This window comes from Jaculus jaculus, chromosome 1 (genome assembly GCF_020740685.1).
Source record: "Jaculus jaculus isolate mJacJac1 chromosome 1, mJacJac1.mat.Y.cur, whole genome shotgun sequence".
NCBI classification, from domain to species: domain Eukaryota; kingdom Metazoa; phylum Chordata; class Mammalia; order Rodentia; family Dipodidae; genus Jaculus; species Jaculus jaculus.
The window spans coordinates 107,017,401-107,038,219 of NC_059102.1; the positions used below are offsets into that span (position 1 = coordinate 107,017,401).

At 45.1% G+C, this 20,819-nt stretch overlaps 1 protein-coding gene and 1 pseudogene across 1 annotated transcript; both read right to left on the bottom strand.

Annotated features, from left to right (window-relative positions):
- Positions 1–1,416: 1,416 nt before the first annotated feature.
- Positions 1,417–3,949, bottom strand: LOC101604076 (annotated as a pseudogene).
- Positions 3,950–4,220: 271 nt separating this feature from the next.
- Exosc3 (exosome component 3) lies at positions 4,221–12,428 on the bottom strand. Its single transcript, XM_045136145.1, has 4 exons — positions 12,044–12,428; positions 10,663–10,812; positions 7,205–7,356; positions 4,221–4,570 (listed from the first exon to the last, which is right to left on the bottom strand). The coding sequence occupies exons 1-4, from the start codon at positions 12,389–12,391 to the stop codon at positions 4,369–4,371; spliced, it is 852 nt and encodes a 283-aa protein (XP_044992080.1). The 5' UTR covers positions 12,392–12,428; the 3' UTR covers positions 4,221–4,368.
- Between the last annotated feature and the right edge of the window lie 8,391 nt (positions 12,429–20,819).

A 20,819-nucleotide genomic window follows, 5' to 3' on the forward strand; every position in this document is an offset into this window, starting at 1 on the left:
CGGCCCAATAAATAATTTTTAAGAAAAAGAAGATAGCATAGTCTTTTCAACTCCTACTTCAATATCTTGCATTTATCTATACCTTTGTAGTTTTTTGTATGGATTATAAGAAATGACTTCAGCTAAATAACACTGGGCCAGACTTGGGTTCAGAAGTCTTTATTGCATTGTTTATATAGCAAAAAATTAATATACCCAAAAATATATGGAAATGAGATACTATACAACTAATCACTTTTTTGTAAGCCATGAAAGAATTCCATCATGCTATATTAAGTGCAAAGAATAATGTTACACAGAAGTATGCACAGTATCTTATAATTCCAACTAGAAATACATATGAATGTAGTGGCTGTGAGGGTAGACCATGCTAATTAAATTCTTAGTTTCAACTGTAAGAATGAGTGTTTTGTATTTACTAGGAATGACTTAATTCATGTAAAAACATGGAATAGCTGGGCGTGGTGACACACACCTTTAATCCCAGCACTCAGTAGGCAAAGGGAAGGGGATCTCTGAGGTCAAGGCCACCCTGAGGCTACATAGTGAATTCCAGGTCAGCCTGGAGTAGAGCGAGACCCTATCTGGAGAGAAAAAAAAAAAAAAGGCTACTACTTATTTACATGGGAAGCACATGTTCGCTACTAAATACTCTTCCATTTATGGGATTATTGATTTTTTTCATTATTCTGCTAATGAAAAATCAAAACTCAATATTATTTGAAGTCTGGATATATTTCATGATGAGCTGGGCTATGTAAAAGTTGGATAATTGTCTTTGACAAGTGTGCTACAAAATGGATGGCTTGTCATAAGCCATGTTACAAAGTAAGGAGAGGGGTAAGGGAGGGATATCTTCTTTAAGAAATATAAATATAGTTTATGAAGAGTCGCAGGCCATAATTTTTTCCCAAAATGGTTGAAGGAGGTAAAATCTCAACATGTTTTCCAAAGTCATGTGTCTGTGAAGGACCAGTAGTTCCTTTGTTAAAGTGACTGCTGAGGAGGGGGATGGCTGCTGCGTTGACCACTCACTTCCCCAGGCAAGGAATGAAAATGGAAAGTTCATTGCCCAGTGGCTGTGAAAGTGAGCTGAAACTTGATACTGAATTCTCTAAGAGGTTTCTTATAGAAACTTCACTCTTCCTCCTGCTTCAGCAAGTAAGTTTTTTTTTTTTTTTTTTTTTTTTTTTTTTTTGAGGCAGGGTCTCACTCTAGCTCGGGCTGACCTGGAACTCACTGTGTAGTCTCAGGGTGGCCTTGAACTCACTGTGATCCTCCTACCTCTGCCTCTCAAGTGCTGGGATTAAAGGCATGCGCCACCACGCCCGGCTAAGTAAATTATTTTTTAAAAGCACCTGGGAAGTTCCTTCTCCACCCCTCAGGTAGGAAAGCTCAGAGCAGGGAGTCATCAGTTCAGCCCCCTTTTAGGCCATCACGGAATTCCTGATGGTTGGAGATGCCATAAAAGTGAGCAGAAGCTGGTGCCACCACGAGGATGTGGAAAATCTGATGAGACTGGAACCTTGTGTTAAATTTTCCAGGAAAGAAGCATTCAGGTATGCATAAAGGCCAGCTCCAGAGAGGCACAATGCAGCCCCACGCAGAACCTGCCCATCTGGCCTGCTGCGGAGGCTTGACAAAGCCCACAGCGATAGTAACGTGCATGGTGGGCACACCACCCCTCAAGCCAAGTCCCAGGAACACTCCTGCTTTTGTCTGCCAGTGCTTAGAGTGGCAAACCAGTCCCGCTGTGCCACACTGATGACAGAAATACCCAAGACACAGACAAAGGTGACATAGATGAGCCAAGGCTGTAGGGAGCAGTAAAAGGAATTACAGAGCCAGGGTACAAAAATCCATAATAAGTAGAACAATCTCTGAATAGTCCAATTTGGAAAAAAGTCCAGGAGACTTTGAATGATAATACAGTGAGGAAGAGCCAGAAGCTGAGGCAGAGCACTGTACCCAAAAAGAACATCTCACATACCACCTTCTGCAGAGGAGCCATGAAGTCCATATTTGGCTTGAGCTTGGTCAAGAGTCCCAAACACAGGCACAGCACAAAACCAAGTAGGTGGATCCAAATGTTGCCAGTTTCTGTGTGCACGCACAAGGTACTCTTGAAGCAAGCCTGGATAGAGGGCATAGGTGGTCTTTGGCCATGAAGCAGGCAGCCACTGTCTTTCAGCCAGTCAGGAAGTACATCATACAGGATGACACTCCAACGGCCCTCCCAGACCTTATACATAAACTCCCATCTTCTGCAGGTAGGCCTGCAGGAAGTATCAGTACTCGCCCTCTTCCTCTTCTGGAGGCACTGAGCATGTTTGCTCTTCAGCTTTTTGTGTTGGCAGTCCCCTGCTTGCCCTTTCCAGCAGAGGTCCCAGTTCAGCCAGCTCCATCATGTTGGTTTCCCTGTTACTGGCCGGTGCCCCGCTGCCCTGTGCCACCAGATGCTTTGTGAGACTTCTGGCTGGTACCTCAACACCCTGCAGCTTCAGCTTGGGAAAAGGTAGTCTCCCAGGCCCAGGGGACAGACATCTTCCTGAGGTGATAGACAAACTGGGTGGATGCCTCTGCAGGGGGCTTGTGGTCCTGGTCAGCAGCCCTCCCTGCACCAGGAGTACATGACTACCTTTCTTTGTTTTTCGAGGTAGGATCTCACTCTAGCTCAGGCTGACTTGGAATTCACTATGTAGTCTCGGGGTGGCCTCAAACTCACGGCAATCCTACCTCTGCCTCCTAAAACTAGGATTAAAGGCGAGTGCCACCATGCCTGGCTTGACTACCTTTTTGATGCATTCAACATTAACTCTGATAAACAAGTTTTTATTTGACGGAGAGAATGGGCATGCCAGGGCCTCGAGCTACTGCAAATGAACTCCAGACACGTGTGCCCCCTCGTGCATCTGGCTAATATGGGTCCTGGGGAATCGAGTCTGGTCCTTTGGCTTTGCAGGCAAATGCTTTAACCACTAAGCAATCCCTCCACCCCAAACAAGTTTAATTTTTTTGTTTTTTTGAGGTAGGGTCTCACTCTAGCCCAGGCTGACCTGAATTCACTATGTAGTCTCAGGGTGGCCTCAAACTCACAGCAATCCTCCTACCTCTACCTCCCGAGTGCTGGGATTATAGGTGTGCGCCACCACGCCCGGCTTCCAAACAAGTTTTATAATCAAAATAATTTTTCAGAGCCGGGCACAGTGGTATATGCCTTGAATCCTTGGGAGGAGGAACCCCATGAGTTCAAGGCCACTCTGAGTCTACATAGTAAATTCCAGGTCAGCCTGGGCTAGAGTGAACTACTTAAGACCAAAAAAATAAAAAAAGTTCCAGGCTGAGAAGATGGCTCAGTGGTTAACAGCACTTGCTTATAAAGCCTGACAGCCTGGGTTATAGTCCCCAGCACCTATGCACAAAGTGGTGAATACTTCTGCAGTTAGTTTGCAGTGTCAGGAGGCCCTTGTATGCCCATATTCCTTCTCAATTAAGTTTATTTTTTTAATGCTGGGCGTGGTAGTACACACCTTTAATGTCAGCACTCGGGAGGCAGTGAGTTTGAGGCCACCCTGAGACTACATAGTGAATTCCAGGTCTGCCTGAGCTAGAGTGAGACCCTACCTCCAAAGGAAATAAACAAAAAAAAAATTTTCTTTTGGATGTAAGGTCTCACTGTAGCCCCCAGGCTGATCTGGAACTCACTCTAGAGTATAACCTGGCCTTAAACTTACAGTGATTATCCTACCTCAGCTGCAATTAAAACTTGTGTAATCAGCTCAGAAAATAATTTTTTGTGTTTCTAGGTGGGGTCTCACTTTGTCCTTGACTGACCTGGAACTATGTAGTCTCTGGGTGGCTCTGAACTCAAGGCAATCCTCCTACCTCTGCCTCCTGAGTGCTAAGATTAAAGATGTGTACCACCATTTAATGCTAACTTCGAGCTCATTATAGGAGCTATAAATTAAGAGTTAACTTCAAACAAATAAACAGTACTAACTTTTAAACAAAATTTATTGCATAAACAAAAAATTTTTTCTCATTTAAAAGTATGAGTTTCTGGACATGGTGGTGCATTCCTTTAATCCCAGAACTTGAGAGGCAGAGGTAGGAGGGTCTTGGTGAGTTCAAGACTAGCCTGAAACTACCTAGCAAATTCCAGGTCAGCCTTGGCTACAGCAAGACCCTACCTTGAAAAACCAAAATAAACAAACAAAACATGAGTGGAAACCAAACTTACAAAAATATTTATTGAGGTTTAGTAAGACAATATGTACATTAGCATCTTGTCTTCTGAAGATTTAATAAACAGTTTCCCCAGGAAACAGTCTTTTGTCTCGAATGACCTATTAAAGAAGTCCACAAACATCAACTTTCTGCCAATCTGGCAAAAATTTGTTTTCTTTGCTCTGTTGTCATGTGTTCACAAGCTTCTAAAACATTTGCCAGAATTAAAGTCTGTTGAATGGTTTTTGCCTTAACCCATATTCTCCCATTCATTCCAAATACAATCTCCAGTGGATACAGTTTTCCAATTTCCTGTATGATTTCACAATCTGGAGCTAGTAGCCTGGTAGGGAAGACAAAAGAAAATGAATTTAATAAAGTAGCAGCATGTACTCTGCCTCTCTTCAAGGAGGCTTTTTTCCAGGGTAGTTCTTCATAACTGTTCAAAGCCACACTGGCAGCATTCCAAAAACAAAGCATATGAAAACATGTTTTTGCTGCACTTTGCCTTTTTGGGGGGGTGGAGGGGGAGGAGGAATGGGAGTCTAAACTGGTTTGAGCAGCTCAGGGTAGATAGAACTGTAGGCATATGCCATCATTACCAGCTCACTGCCCTCTTTCTCGCCAAGAAACTTTCTACTTTTCAGGTATACTAGAGGTCACAATGGTGGGCTATGTCCTGTAAAGAGGCTCTTATGTCACCAATGTTACATTACATACAGATGTACAAGTCCTTCTCTGAGATGATCAGAACATCTTAATTTTAGACTTCAAAATCAAAGCTTTTTGGCCTGCTCCATGGGAGGGCATACATACCTGATAATGAAAACCTGTGATGGGGGAAGTCATGAGCCCTAGGGTGTTAACGCTTGCTGGTATCTGGCAAAATAACATATATTAGGCTCATCAAACTGCCAGATAAGCACTTTTCTTAATGTTTATACCCATACAATAATGCTACAGTCACTTTTGGTTAGAGAAACTTCTTTTCAGGTGGTGGTGGTGACTTCTGGGATGAGTCAAAAGGCACCAGAGTGATGAGGAGGAGTGACAGAGGAGTGCTTAGCACTGAAACATTTCTATCACACCTTCCAAGGTTCAGGGTCCATTGCAGAAGAGATGGCAGAAAGAATGTAAGAGCCAAGCTGGGCGGGTGGCGCATGCCTTTAATATCAGCACTCAGGAGGCAGAGGTAGGAGGAGCGCCATGAGTTCAAGGCCATTTTGAGACTACATAGTGAATTTCAGGTCAGCCTGGGCTAGAGTGAGACCATACTTCGAAAAATCACAAACACAAACAAAAGAATGTAAGAGGAAAAGGAAAAGTAGGGCTCCTTACAACATACTCTTCCAGACACAAAATGGCCTGGATATCCATGACCTTGCAGACCCTGGTACTACCTACACAAGACCATTATAATAGGAGGAACAGATGATGACGTCAAACCAAAAGAGACTGAAAGCCACGCATGGTGGTGCACGCCTTTAATCCCAACACTTGGGAGGCAGACATAAGAGGATCACCATGAATTTGAGGCCAGCCTGATACTCCATAGTGAATTCCAGGTCAGCCTGAGCTACAGTGAGACCCTACCTCAAAAAAAAAAAAAAAAAAAAAAAAAAATTTACCTGTGGTGCCAACAGAACACTGAACTTACTTTGCTGACTAGGTTAGTTACTCCCTGGCATTTACATTCAATACCTCGAAACCACAAAGTTACTGTTTAGTTAATAACTTTTCTCAAGTATCACAAAGTTAATTTCCAGCTCCATTTGCTCTTAGTAAAAGTTAAGTCTTATACAACTGCAGATTGCTTCTGAATGTTCAAGTGCCTTAGAATGGAGGAAAGCTCAGTTTTCACATATAGGGTATCAGTTAGAAGGAGCAGCAAGCCTGGGAAAGAAGAAACAAGCAGGATGCAAAGAAACCTAGAAGCATGAAGTATTAAAACACACACCCTGGGCTGGAGAGATGGCTTAGCGGTTAAGCCCTTGCCTGTGAAGCCTAAAGACCCCGGTTCGAGGCTCGGTTCCCCAGGTCCCACGTTAGCCAGATGCACAAGGGGGCGCACGCGTCTAGAGTTCATTTGCAGTGGCTGGAAGCCCTGGCGCGCCCATTCTCTCTCTCTCACTCTCTCCCTCTATCTGTCTTTCTCTCTGTGTTTGTCGCTCTCAAATAAATAAAATTAAATTAAAAAATTGCAAAAAAAAAAAAAAAAAAACCACACACCCTTTAATCCCAGCACTTGGGAGGCAGAGGTAGGAGGATCAGTGTGAGTTTGAGGCCAACCTGAGACTATATAGTGAATTCCAGGTCAACCTGGGATAGTGAGACCCTGCCTTGAGAAATAAAATAACACCAAAACAACATAGCCAAATAACATCTCAACTTACATTAAGAGGACAGAACTGAATTCCTAAGTTCACAGATACAGTTCACAAACTCAGAGACCCACCTACCTCTGCCACCTTAGTGGTGCTGTGATGAAAGGCCTGCAACACCACGCCTTGCTAAAAATAGTTTTTTTTTTTTTTATTAGTTTTGTTTTTCGAGGTAGGGTTTCACTCTAGCCCAGGCTGACCTGGAATTCACTCTGTAGCTTCAGGGTGGCCTCAAACTCAAGGCAATCCTCCTACCTTGCCTCCCAAGTGCTAAGGTTAAAGGCCTGCACCACCACACCTGGCTCACAGTGATTTTTTTTTTTTTTTTTTTTTTGGTTTTTCGAGGTAGGGTCTCACTCTGGTCCAGGCTGACCTGGAATTAACTCTGTAGTCTCAGGGTGGCCTTGAACTCACGGCGATCCTCCTACCTCTGCCTCCCAAGTGCTGGGATTAAAGGCGTGCGCCAGCACGCCCAGCTCACAGTGATTTTTAACTGAATAAAATGCAGGTGCTTTTAATGAATCCAAACCATATTACCAGTTTTCCAAGCAGTAAAATGAGAAAAGAAAAGTGAGCTAATAGGCATCAGGACTTACTTTCTAACTAGGCCCAAAGTCACTTTAAAAAGCAGACCATCCTGTCCGATCACACCCATTCCGTTGGCTCGTCCACAGCTGTCAATACAGACCATTTCTGGTTCCATATCTTTATTAGCAACCACAAACTGGCCATAGATGAGATCTCCAACCTATAAGATATTAAAAAAAAAAATAAGGCTCATTTCCTCTCAGGCAACCATTTCACAGGTGCTGCAACTGCAATTGCTCTTTTCCATAGGCAACAATAACAGCCACCTAGAGTTCTGTGGTTAAGGGACTGATCATAATCTAAGATTTTATATTCTACTAAGGAGTTAAGTCTTTTTTTGTTTTGTTTTTCAAGGTAGGGTTTCCCTCCAGCCCAGGCTGACCTGGAATTCACTATGTCATCTCAGGGTGGCCTCGAACTCACAGCAATCCTCTATCTCTGCCTCCTGAGTGCTGGGATTAAAGGCATGGCAGAAGTCTTAAAAGAAGGTAAAATTGGGGCTGGAGTTGGCTCAGTAGTCAAGGTGCTTGCCTGCAAATCCTAGTGCCATGTACCCAAGTAAAGCCAGATGCACAAAGTGGAATATGCATATGGAGTCCATTCACAGTGACTGAAGACCCTTGGTACACCCATTCTCTCTTCTCTGCTTCCAATAAATAAATAAATAAATAAATAAATAAAAATTTAAAGGCAAAATTAACACATGTAATCCTTCACTGGCATGAAGTCCTTAGTTGCATTAGTTACATTTCAAGTGCGCAACAGGTAACTAGTGGCTACTATATTAGGCAGATATAAAATAGAACCACTGTAGAATGTTCTAGTAGTGTTACTCCAGAAAATTATAGATCTGGAGAGACAGTTCATCTTGGCATAAGTATTCAAAATGTAATGGAACAAGCTGGGCATCGTGGTGCACGCCTATAATCCCAGCTCTGAGGAGGCAGAAGTAGGAGGATCACTGTGAGTTCAAGGCCAGCCTGAAATCCTACCAAAAGAAATGGAACAATAGTAATTCACAGATATTTCCTCATGGAAGATCTACTATAAAATATTAGTTAACTTCAAAATGATGAAACTGAAGAAACAGTGAATTTGTTCTCTTTATTCAACATTAAGTAGCTCCTGTTCGCTGGTGACTACTGGAAGTAGAGTGGAATAAAACATTTATCCAGGAGCATCTGGTCTTGTAGAAATGAACATATGAATAACCTCAAGACCCTCCAGTATTTAAGATATATGTAAAGTGATGATTAGGGATGACTTTATAGACATGCTCATGGTTAGCCTGGCCTCACAGGATGAACATCTGTTCCATAGGCTAAGGATGACACAGTGCAGTCTACACATGAAGGGAATTCCAAGAGCAAAGGCACAACAGACACCCCTGGAGTTCAATACTGTGGACTTTGAAGTTTTGTTTTTCTTGTTGAGCAAGGGAATATATAAGCATGAGAAATTTGTCAGTTCTCAAAAGTTTGGATGATCAATGTATGACGGCAGGGGTGTTGTGAGGAAACTGCTATCTAAGTCCTGTCAAAAGTAAATAAATGCAGGCAGAGGTGAGAGGACTAATGTGAGTTCAAGGCCACCCTGAGATTACATACTGAATTCCAGGTCAGCCTGGGCTAGAGTGTGACCTACCTGGAAAAAAACAAACAAATAAAAAAATAAAAGGAAAGCTGGGCTAATCCCAGCACTCTAGAAGCAAACATAGGAGGATCGCCCTGAGTTCATGGCCACCCTGAGACTTTGTAGTTAATTCCAGGTCAGCCTGGACTACAGTGAGACCCTACCTTAAAAGACAAAAAAATAAGCCAGGCGTGGTGGTGCACACCTTTAATCCCAGCACTCGAGAGGCAGACGTAGGAGGATCACCGTGAGTTCAAGGCCACCCTGAGACTCCATAGTGAATCCCAGGTCAGCCTGGGCTAGAGTGAGATCCTACCTTGAAAAACCAAAACATAAAAAAAATAAAAAATAAATAATAAAAGGAAATAAATGTCTGAACTTGTGGAGATAATGGGACAGACATGCAAAAGTTAAGAGCAACCAATAGGATCAAAATATGATAATGGCTAAAGGCCTATGAGAGTACAGGAAGAATATACAAAGCACCCTGACAAACATGAGTATGTGGATAACCAAAGCTGTGGCAGGCTTCTGTAATCTTACCATGCCTACTAAGAAATGGGAGGTGGCAAAGAGAAAACTTCCTGGAAGATGGCTTCAACCAAGTGGAAGGCAAGGACTGACACCTGAAAACTATTATATGACCTCCACACATATATGCCCTCACTTACACACATGAACACATGCATACATCATACATACCCCACCCAACAAACCTGTAGTAACAGCTCCAAGGATTTACATCCAAGATGGATAGATGACTGATATGACAATGTGTACCAGTTGTCCCTTTTCCTAAGCCTAGTATTATGAGGGTAACAAATAACAAGGAGGATAACAGATACAACCTTTCAACTTGGTAAAGAAAATGTCCCAAGAAGGCTGGAGAGATTGCTCAGCAGTTAAGAGTGATTCCTGCACAAGCACGAGGGCCTGAGGCCACTGAGTTTAATTCCCAGAACCCAACTAAATAGCTGAGCATGGCCACCCACTTTTGTAACCCCAGTCTTGTAAGGAGCAGAGAGTGGAGAATCACTGGGGTTCGCAAAACAACCAAAGTTTCCAGAAGCAGTGAAGAGAGGCCCTCTTGAGTTAACAAGGGGGATACTCGACATTCTCCTCTTGCCACATTACATCTGCACACACACAAATGCTCACCACATACGTACCACACCATACTGCTATATATACACACAAACATGCCCAGAACCAATGTAGCAACCATAAAATAATTATATAGCTGGAGTATCTAAGGAACTCAAAGCCTGGAGCCATAAAGACGCTGGAAATCGTCTTAGATCAACTGGAAAAATAGCTCATGCTTTGGAGACAATTCAGGTCCCCCTGCATAGTTAAATTTCTGGAAAATGGTTCTTTTTTAAAATACTGCTGAAGGGCTAGAAGGGGGTCTTAGTGGTTAAGGCATTTGCCTGCAAAGCCAAAGGACCCAGGTTCGATTCCCTAGCACCCATGTTAATCAGATGCACAAGGGGCGCAAGCGTCTGCAGTTCGTTTACAGCGGCTGGAGGCCCTGGCACACCCATTTGCTCACTCTCCCTCTTTTTCTGTAAAATAAATATATATATACATATACATATATATACATACACATATATATTTTATATATATATATATTTGGTTTTTCGAGGTAGGGTCTCATCTAGCCAAGGCTGACCTGGAATTCCCTATGTAGTCTCAGGGTGGCCTTGAACTTATGGCGATCCACCTACCTCTGCCTCCTGAGTGCTGGGATTAAAGGTGTGTGCCACCATGCCCAGCTGAAAATATTTTCAAAAAATAATATACTGCTGAAACCAAAGGCTCCCATCAATACCTGCACATTTGGTCTATTCCTTTTAGTTGCACCTTCAAATGCCAAGTAGGACAAAGAAGCTGGTTCACTCCCTCCAACATCGACCTTGAATATATCTCCAGATTTCGCTACCACTATGCCAATCACATGATCTCCTTTCACTGGTACGTACTACAAAAAAAAAAAAAAAAAAAGAATGAATGAAAGACATAAATGACAGTATATCACCAGAAAATATTAACAGCAAGTTTTGTGTATCCATGTTGCTCAGGCTGGTCTCAACCAATTTTCCCAGTCAGGCTCTGACTACAAAACCAGGCCAGCACCCCTCTAATTCTGCAGCCACTAACAGTTACCTGGAGCATCCTTACATAAAGTCCCTACTTCTATTGTGCATGCATTCAGTGGCACAAGGATTCTAACAGTCACAACAGCCCATCGTTAATACATTTCTTTTTCCTATATGACCATTTTTTAACCATTTTTTCCTCAATTTTTATTAACATTTTCCATGATTATAAAAAATATCCCATGGTAATACCCTCTCTCCCCCCACTTTCCCCTTTGAAATTCCATTCTCCATTATTAACCTTTTTTTTTTTTTAAATTTTAATTTGAGACAGAGAGGGAAAGAGAGAATGGGTATGCCAGGGCCATTAGCCACTGCAAATGAACTCCAGATGCACGCGCCACCTTGTGCTCATGGTTTACGTGGGACCTGGAGAAGCGAACCTGGGTCCTTAGGCTTCATAAGCAAGCATCTTAACCACTAAGCCATCTCTCCAGCCCACTTTCCCCCAAAAGTTCTTAAACATTTGAAGAAATTTAACTTCCTGGGCTGGAGAGATGGCTGTGAAGCCTAAGGACCCAGGTTCGAATCCCCAGGTCCCAAGTGAGCCAGATGCACATGGTGGCACAGGTGTCTGGGCTTTGCAGCGGCTAGAAGGCCTGGCGCACCCATCATGCTCTTCACTCTTCCATATGCTGTCCTACTCTATCTCAAATAAATAAATAAATAAAATATAAGCCGGGCGGGGTGGCTCACGCTTTGAAAGAAAAAGAGAGGGGGGAGGGGGGATAGAGGGAGGGAGGGAGGGAAGGAAGGAAAGAAACATAGATAGATATTAATTTAACTTCCTAAGATTTCAACTCAATGCGACTGGTGTTGCCCTTCAGGGACTCCAGGCCTGTTGCTTCCTGACGTTTGTGGTTCAGCAGGCAAGGACATCAGACACCCTTCTCCCCTGGCCGACCTTTCCAGGCTGGTCCTATTGCTTTCAGATCCCCTAAGGAAGACACAGAGGTGGGAACGACACTACAATGGCTAGCCTGGGCCAAGGAGGCCTTCGCAGAACAGGACTACCACTGTCACCGTCGCACCGCCTCTCCGCAGCCCGCTCACCCGCTTCTGCTGCGAGTCCACCCAGTACACGCCGCCGCCGCCACCGCCGCCGCCGCCACCGCCGCCGCCGCCGCCGCCGCCGGGCTCCTTGTGTCGGAGGCGGCCGCACTTGGTGACCAGCAGGCGGTCCCCGCAGCGCCGCAGGCCCGGGCCGCACACGACGCGCACCCGCGAGCGCGCGCCGGCGTTCAGGCGCAAAGGCTGCTCCGGGCCGGGGCCTTCCACGTCCTCCTGCTCGGGCAGCACCAGCTCCTCACCGGGGAGAACCACCTGGTTTAACACGGAGCGCGCCGCCCGAGCCCGGCAGCTCCCGACCGCCTCCGCCGCAGCCCGCGCCGCTTCAGCCATAGCGGGCGCCGCCGAGCACCGCTTCCGGCTTCCGCTCGCAAGCCGGCTCACCCGGGACTTCCCCTTTCCGGTAGTTGTAGTCCTATGAGGCGGACCGAGGTCCGCGCGGGGGCTCGGGATGAGAAATATGCAGGTTGAGGAGATAGAGATACCCTACTTCCGGTGCCTCGCGATGCTCCTTCCCCGGATGGATACGCGATGCTTCCACTTGGGGTTCCGGGATAACTCAGGCTGCTGAACTGAGAGGCTTCGGGGTTTGATCCTTACTGGCTGGATGTTTCTGACTTCACCTGCAGAAAGGTGGCTGAATTTGAAGAGTCACAGAGCACTCTGCCTCCACCTGCCCATCCCTAGACTGGGTCTGGGATTATGGAGGGAATGCCTGTTAAGAAGGAATGCCAGAACCGGGCGTGGTGGTGCACGCCTTTAATCCCAGCACTTGGGAAGCTGTGGTAGGAGGATACTCATGAGTTCGAGGCCACCCTAAGACTACCTAGTGAATTCCATTTCAGGTCAGCCTGAACTAGAATGAGACCCTTCCTCGAAAAACAAAAACAAAAACAAAAAAAAAAAACACAAAAACACCTTTCTGGGTTATTGGTGGGGAAGTTACTTATTTAGCTTGTGGAAAAGATAAAGAATAAAAGCAACCCATTTGTCTCCCTTGCTTTGCTGTTTAGCTGTAGTTCTGATTCTCTAGCTCAAGGTATCTAAAGCACATGACATGTGTATTTTTAACTAGATTTTTTTTTCACCTGCTGTACATATCACATGCAACCTTTCACCTACTTGAGCTACCCCTACATGGCCTGGTAAAATCAGTTACATGTGCCAATCCCTGCTGCTGCTTTCTTAGGAGCACACAAGTGAAAAACTTTTACAGCACAGGTACATAAGGACTTCAGGTTTTCTGACTTTGGCTGGGGGGGGGGGGGAGGATGTTCTTTTTTTAGCAGTTTATTTTTCTTTTCAAAATTCTTTAATTAACTTCCATGATTATAAAAATAATCCCATGGTAATGCCCTCCCTCCCCCCACTTTCCACTTTGAAATTTCATTCTCCATCATATCCCCTCCCCCTCTCAATCAGTCTCTCTCTATTTTGATGTCATGATCTTTTCCTCCTATTATGATAGTCTTGTGTAGGTAGTGTTAGGCACTGTGAGGTCATGGATATCCAGGCCATTTTAATCTGGGGGAGCACGTTCTAAGGAGTCCTACCCTTCTTTCTGCCACCTCTTCCGCAATACACTCTGAGCCTTGGAAGGTGTGATAGAGATATTGCAGTACTGAGCACTCCTGTCATTTCTTTCCAGTACCATGATGCCTTCTGAGTCATCCGAAGGTCACTGCCATCTGAAAAGAGAAGATTCTCTACCAAAAGTGAGAGTAGCATTAATATAAGGCTATGAACATTAAGAGAAGTCTTTACTGGGCAGTTTGATATGCATATTATATACATTTAGCCAGACAGCAACAGATGTTACACCCCTAGGGCACATGACCATCCCTGTTTTAAGTTTTCAGTATCAGGGATGTATTCCCTCCCATGGAGTGGGCCTCCAGTCCAATGAGAGGACAGTTGGCTTTCGCCATGACAGATGTGCCACTATTGTACCAGTTGGCTCATTTGGCCTGGCTAGCCAAATATAAGGCTTGCAGTGTGCACTGTTGAGTATCTTCACTTGTGATTTCTCTTTCTTGACTTTAGGGGTTCTTATCTGAAAACATTTCTCTATCAACTGACATCTTCAATTAGTGCTTGATAGTTTCTCAGCAGAAGCTAGGCATGATAGCACACACCTTTAGTCATAATACTTGGGAGGCTGAGGTAGGAGGATGACCCTTGAGCTCCAGACCAGGTTGGGGCTACAGAGTGAGTTGAAGGTCAGTCTTGGCTGGAGTGAGACCTACCTAGGGAAAAAAAAAAAAGATTTTCTCAGAAGTAGTGAGAGCTTCTGATATGAAGAGAATGACTCTGACCCCATCAGCTGATCATCTCTGCTTCTAACATAGGGGCAACAGACCATCACTAACACTTCCGTCAAATGGAGCAAGATCCTAGCCAGCCCATTTTTCCTAGGCATAATAAGGCCAAGTGATTATTATAACTTATTTTCCTATTTTGTGGAAGATTGTGGATTGGTGAGTCTCCCTGGTAGGGGTGAGTTCCTTGGGTAGAGATAAATTGTGCACCTGTCTTCCTCACTCCAACTGAGCACCAGACACCCTGCAATGGGTAGGTAGTCTCTGACTAAGCAACTAGACAACCTTGACTGAAGCTCAAGGTTATTCTTTTGGGTGCTTTGTACATAATCTGTGGTCATCAGGATTTACAATCACCATGGAAATCTCTCAAAATGTGTATGAGGGGTTTTCTAAATTATGTAGAAGTGGAAGAATCCACCCTAACTGAACTTTGCCATTCCTTGTTCTGGGGGTCCTACACTGAATAAAAAGGAGAATGGGTCCAGGCATGGTGGCACACACCTTTAATCCCAACACTTCAGAGGGAGAGGTAAGAGTTCAAGGCCAGCCTGCGAGGACATAGTGAATTAGCCGGGATAGAGTGAGACCCTACCTTGAAAAAGAAAAATAAAATAAAATAAAAGAGCCAGGCGTGGTGGTGCAAGCCTTTAATCCCAGCACTAGGGAGGCAGAGGTAGGAGGATCGCCAAGAGTTTGAGGCCACCCTGAGACTACAGAGTGAATTCCAGGTCAACCTGAGCTAGAGTGAGACCCTACATTTAAAAACCAAAAACTAAAAAATAAAAGAAAATAAAAGAATAGGGGGCAGAGCATCAACTTTCATCCTTTTCTGTTTTTTGACTATAGAATGAATGTGCTTCAAGCTCCTGTCACAATGCTTTCCACACATCATGATCTATCCTCAAACTGTAAGCCAATATAAGCATTCAATATGTGATGGAATTTTTAGGAGTTCAGGAAAAGTCCTTACGCTCCAAACTTTGAGTTTATGTCTGGTTTTAATCAAAGAATTGGGTAAACCAGATTGAGAAGGCTAATTTATAAGCCATCCCACTTTGTTCATAAATATCAGGGGTTCAAAGGGGTGGGAGGGTTGGAGATCCAAGGAAGGGGAAGTGGATACACCCTCTTGGTACTAAAAGAGGGACAGTAAAGTTCCAGAACTGAGGAAAAGAGAAGAGATACTTCCTCATGGTCTAAGAGCCCATGCAGGAAAACAAACATGGGCTCTGGACACAACAATATGAAAAGGGATTTTTTCGGGCTGGAGAGATGGCTTAGCGGTTAAGCGCTTGCCTGTGAAGCCTAAGGACCCCGGTTCGAGGCTCAGTTCCCCAGGTCCCACGTTAGCCAGATGCACAAGGGGGCGCATGCGTCTGGAATTTCGTTTGCAGAGGCTGGAAGCCCTGGCGCGCCCATTCTCTCTCTCTCCCTCTATCTGTCTTTCTCTCTGTGTCTGTCGCTCTCAAATAAATAAATAAATAAATTAAAAAAAAAAAAGAAAAGGGATTTTTTCTAAAGAGGAATGCACTTTCAAAAAAAACGTACCTGGGTCATTGATACCCCCAAAACATTACAGGCCATTGCCAAGGTTCTTGGTGTCCTACCAGGAATAGATGGTAAGACCCTACTGCTAAAGATTCCACATACTTAAGCTGCAAGGTCACTGAAAAATCCTGCTGGAGCTGAGCTAAAAACCTCCTCCATGTAGACCAGCTGACAGAAAGCTGGAAAAAGCTACACTGCATACATATGCATGCAATGGGGGAGAGAGAAATCAGTGGAGATACTCAACAGTGGACATTGCAAGCCTTAAATTTGGCCAGCCAGGCCAAATGAGCCAGTGGGTGCAATAGTGGCATGTCTGTTATGGGGGAACCAACAACTCTGTAATTGGACTGGAGGCATGCTCCATGGGAGGGAATACATATCTGATACTGAAAACCTACAACAGGGGTAGTCATGAGCCCTAGGGGTGTAATGTCTGCTGGTGGTTCGCTAAATGTATGTATGATGCTCACCAAACTGCCCATTAACAACTTCTCCTAATGTTCATACCCATATATTAATGCTACTCTCACTTTTGGTTACAGAACCTTCTCTTTTCAGATGGCAGTGACCTTGGGATGACTCAGAAGGCACCATGGTGCTGAGAACTGACAGAGGAGTGCTCAGCACTGAAATATCTTTATTTTATTCTACTTATTAATCTTATTTCATTTTTTTCTCAATTTTTAAAAACATTTTCCATGATTAAAACATCCCATGGTAATACCCTCCCTCTCCCCGCTTTTCCTCTTTGAAACTCCATTCTCCATCATATCCCTTCCCCATCTCAATCTCTTTTATTTTGATGTCATGTTCTTTTCCTCCTCTTATGATGGTCTTGTGTAGGTAGTGTCAGGCACTATGAAGTCATGGATATCCAGGCCATTTTATGTCTGGAGGGAGCATGTTGTAAGGAATCCTACCCTTCCTCTGACTCTTACATTCTTTCCATCACCTGTTCCACATTAGACCCTGAGCCTTAGAAGGTGTGATCGAGATGTTACTCAGTACTTCAATCACTTTTTTCTAGCACTATGATACCTCCTGAGTCGTCCCAAGGTCACTGCCAACTGCAAAGAGAAGATTCTCTACCCAAAGTGAGAGTAGCGTTAATATAAGGGTATGGATATTAAGAGAAGTGCTTACTGGGCAATTTGATATACATAGTATATACATTTATCCAGATATCAGCAGATGTTACACCCCTAGGGCTCATGACCATCCCTGTTTTAAGTTTTCAGTATCAGGGATGTGTTCCCTCCCATGGAGTGGGCCTCCAGTCCAATTGGAAGGCAGCTGGTTTCCACCATGACAGACTTGCCACTATTGTATCCGTTGGCTCATTTGGCCTGGCTGGCCAATTATAAGGCTTGCAGTGTCCACTGTTGAGTATCTTCACTGGTGGTATCTCTTTTTCCCATTGAACTGCATGTAGAATGGCTTCTTCCACCTTTCTGTCAGCTGGTCTACATGGAAGAGGTTATCAGCTCAGTTCCAGCAGGATTTCTCAGTGGCCTTGCAGCCCAAGTCTGTGGAGTCTTCAGCAATAGGGTCTTACCATCTATTCCTGGTGGGAAACCAAGGACCTTGGCAATAGCCTGTAATGTTTTGGGGGTAACAGGCACCTTCCTGGCCAACAACTCACTGGAAGGTATCCCATCCCTGGCCCTGAAAATTTTCTAGCAACTATCTACAGCTCCTGAGTGTTCCATTGTCCACAACTGGAGGATTCCATATGATTTATTTATATCCTCTTAGATTTTGATTAGTCCTCCCTCCACCTTTCCTTTACTCAAACTCTTCCCCTGACCTCACTTTGGGCCTTTTTACCCCTATTAATCTATTCTTCTATGTACATATATACAATACCAACCTATTAAGTACCCTCCTCCCTTTCTTTCTTTTCCCTTTATATCTTTTTTTTTTTTTTTTTAAGCTTACTGGCTTCTGCTACTGATTTTTTTCCTTCTCACACAGAAGCCCAGTCATCTGTAGCTAGGATCCACATATGAGAGAGAACATGCGGCGCTTGGCTTTCTGGGCCTCGGTTACCTCACTTAGTATAATCCTTTCCAGATCCATCCATTTTCCTACAAATTTCATAACTTCATTTTTCTTTACTCTGAGTAGAACTCCATTGTATAAATGTGCCACATCTTCATTATCCACTCATCAGTTGAGGAAGACCCATCTTTTGCCACTGCAAATGAACTCCAGATGCATGTGTCACTTTGTGCATCTGGAGTTCAGTGGCTGGAAGCCCTGGTGCACCCATTCTCTCCCTCTCTCTGCCTCTTTCTCTCAAATAAAAATAAATAAATAAAGCCGGGCATGGTGGCCCACGTCTTTAATCCCAGCACTGGGGAAGCAGAGGTAGGAGGATCTCCATGAGTTTGTGGCCACACTGAGAATACAGAGTGAATTCCAGGTCAGCCTAGACTAGAGTGAAACCCTACCTCAAAAAAACAAAACAAACAAACAAACAAAATAGTAACAAAGAAATATCCCTTCTCACTCTGGCAGGGTGGGAAGGAAGCATTTTTTTAAAATTAATTAATTTATTTATTTGAGAGCGACAGACACAGAGAGAAAAACAGATAGAGGGAGAGAGAGAATGGGCTTGCCAGGGCTTCCAGCTTCTGCAAACGAACTCCAGACCCGTGCGCCCCTTTGTGCATCTGGCTAACATGAGACCTAGGGAACCGAGCCTCGAACCGGGGTTCTTAGGCTTCACAGGCAAGCGCTTAACCACTAAGCCACCTCTCCAGCCCGGGAAGGAAGTATTCTTATGAATAGGACCCCTAGGTGCGGAGATGGGCGCAGCCAAAGAGCCCCAGATGAACATTCCCTTCCCAGGAGGGCACACCTGTATCAGGTGTGAAAGCCAATTGCCCCGGGTTCAGAGAAGGGGTCCACCCTCAACTGGGTGGGGTGCCCTAGAGTGAGAGATCGGACTGGGTGAGTCCAGCAGACATGAACTCCAGTTCTCCGCCGAGGTGGGCCGGTGAGAGGGCTGAGAAGCCACAGGCCTGGGCAAGATTGCTTTCCTAAGCTTTCCCCTCGCTGCGCCCCTCATTGCGCTACCAAACCAGCTCCTTCTCATTTCCTTCCGTTGCTTCTTGGTCACAGAAACCAGAGAGTCGTTCAGTAGAAACAGGACTTTGGGTAGCGGAGGGGAGGAGAGTGAACAATGCCCCCAGGCGTAGCCTTCAGGCCTGCCAGGGAAGCCTAATGGGCAGCACTACCCAGCCCACGTTTCTGGTGGGGGGGGGCGCCACGTGACATCCGGGTAGTTTCCAGGTGGACCCGGAAAAGGCGGGTCAGTCAGGCACCGCCCACCGGATGTGCTCGAGGGCCTCCGCGTGGGGAGCTGCGTGGGGAGCCGTGGACATGTCCGTGCTGGGGCGCCTGGGGGCCCTGCGGACGCGGGTGAGTGGCGGGAGCCGCCCGTGAGCAGCGGGAACGAGGCCGCCGGGTCGGCGGAGCCGGGGAAGCCGCTTCCGCCCGCCCGCGTGCCGCACGCCATGCCCGCTCGCTCGCTCTCCAGTCGGGTGGAGGAGAGGGCGCGAAGGCCGTTATCAGAACACGGCGTGCGCGCCTTTCTTTCTTCCCTTCTTTTCTGTTTTCTTTTCTCCTTCCGAGGCAGGGTCTCGCCCTTACCCAGGCTGACCCTTGTTTCCCCTTGAGTGGTCCAGCGGAGGCCGCTGGTTGACCTGGGGCCTCGTCGCGGTTATGCAGCCAACAGGATTTCCCACCCCAAAATGTTGGGCCTGACTTGAACCTTCTAGAAGTTGTGCTTTAGAAATTTATGGGCTGGAGAGATAGCTTAGTGGTTAAGGCATTTGCAGGCAAAGCCAAAGGACCCAGGTTCAATTTCCTAGGACCCACGTAAGGCAGATGCACATGCGTCTGGAGTTCGTTTGCAGTGGCTGGAGGCCCTGTGGTGCCCATTCTCTCTCTCTGTCTGACTTTGTGCGTGCGTGCGTGCGTGCGTGCGTGCGTGTGTGTGTGTGTGTGTATCTGCCTCATTCTCAGTTGCTTTCTCAAATATAAAATAATTAAAATAAATTTTAAAAAAATGAAATTAAGAGCTGGGTGTGGTGCGCACACCTTTAATCCCAGCGTTTCGAAGGCAGAGGTAAGAGGATCGCTATGGGATGACAGTAACTTCTAGGTCTGCCTGGGTAGAATGAGACTCTTCTTTGGAGGGGGAAAAAAAAGAGAGAAGGGAAGAAAGAAAATTGAATTATGGTAACTCAAACTCAGGTTCTGTTACATTTCCTTTGCATACTGATGGTTTTTACTGGTACAGGGACTTACAACTCAACGTGTTGGGCAGTTTTGTCATATATCTGCATTTCTAAAATAAGGACATATCTTCCTAGTTTTTATATTTATTCTCATTTTGTAGTGTATGTACGTGCAACATGCCACCCTTTGTCAGGAAAAACTTCAGCCTCAGGATAGCAAGAACTAGGACTGTAAATAGGAGATGACTCACCAAAAACAGGTTCTTCCACCACAACTTCATGGGTTTCAAAAGTTGATGAGATTTGATGGATCAAATCAAGTTGATTACTCCTAAGATAGAAGGCAACAGGTGCATTAGCTTGGTAGCACTGGTTCACTTGTTCCCAAGTCACATGGAGAAAATGCAATGCTCACGCCATTGCTCACTGAATCTGCCAGTAGAGCTTTTCATAAATCTACCTCCACAACTTGCTGGCACTTCCTAAGGTCCTTGAGAAAGCTATTATTGTTATTCATTAAGAAGGCTTCTTGGAGGACTTTACCAGAAAACAGCCTAGGACAGTGCTGAGAGAAACTGCTGGCCATTCCAGGCTGTGCTGGTCACCAAGCAAAGCAACAGCAAGTGCTGAGGAAGTGTTTGC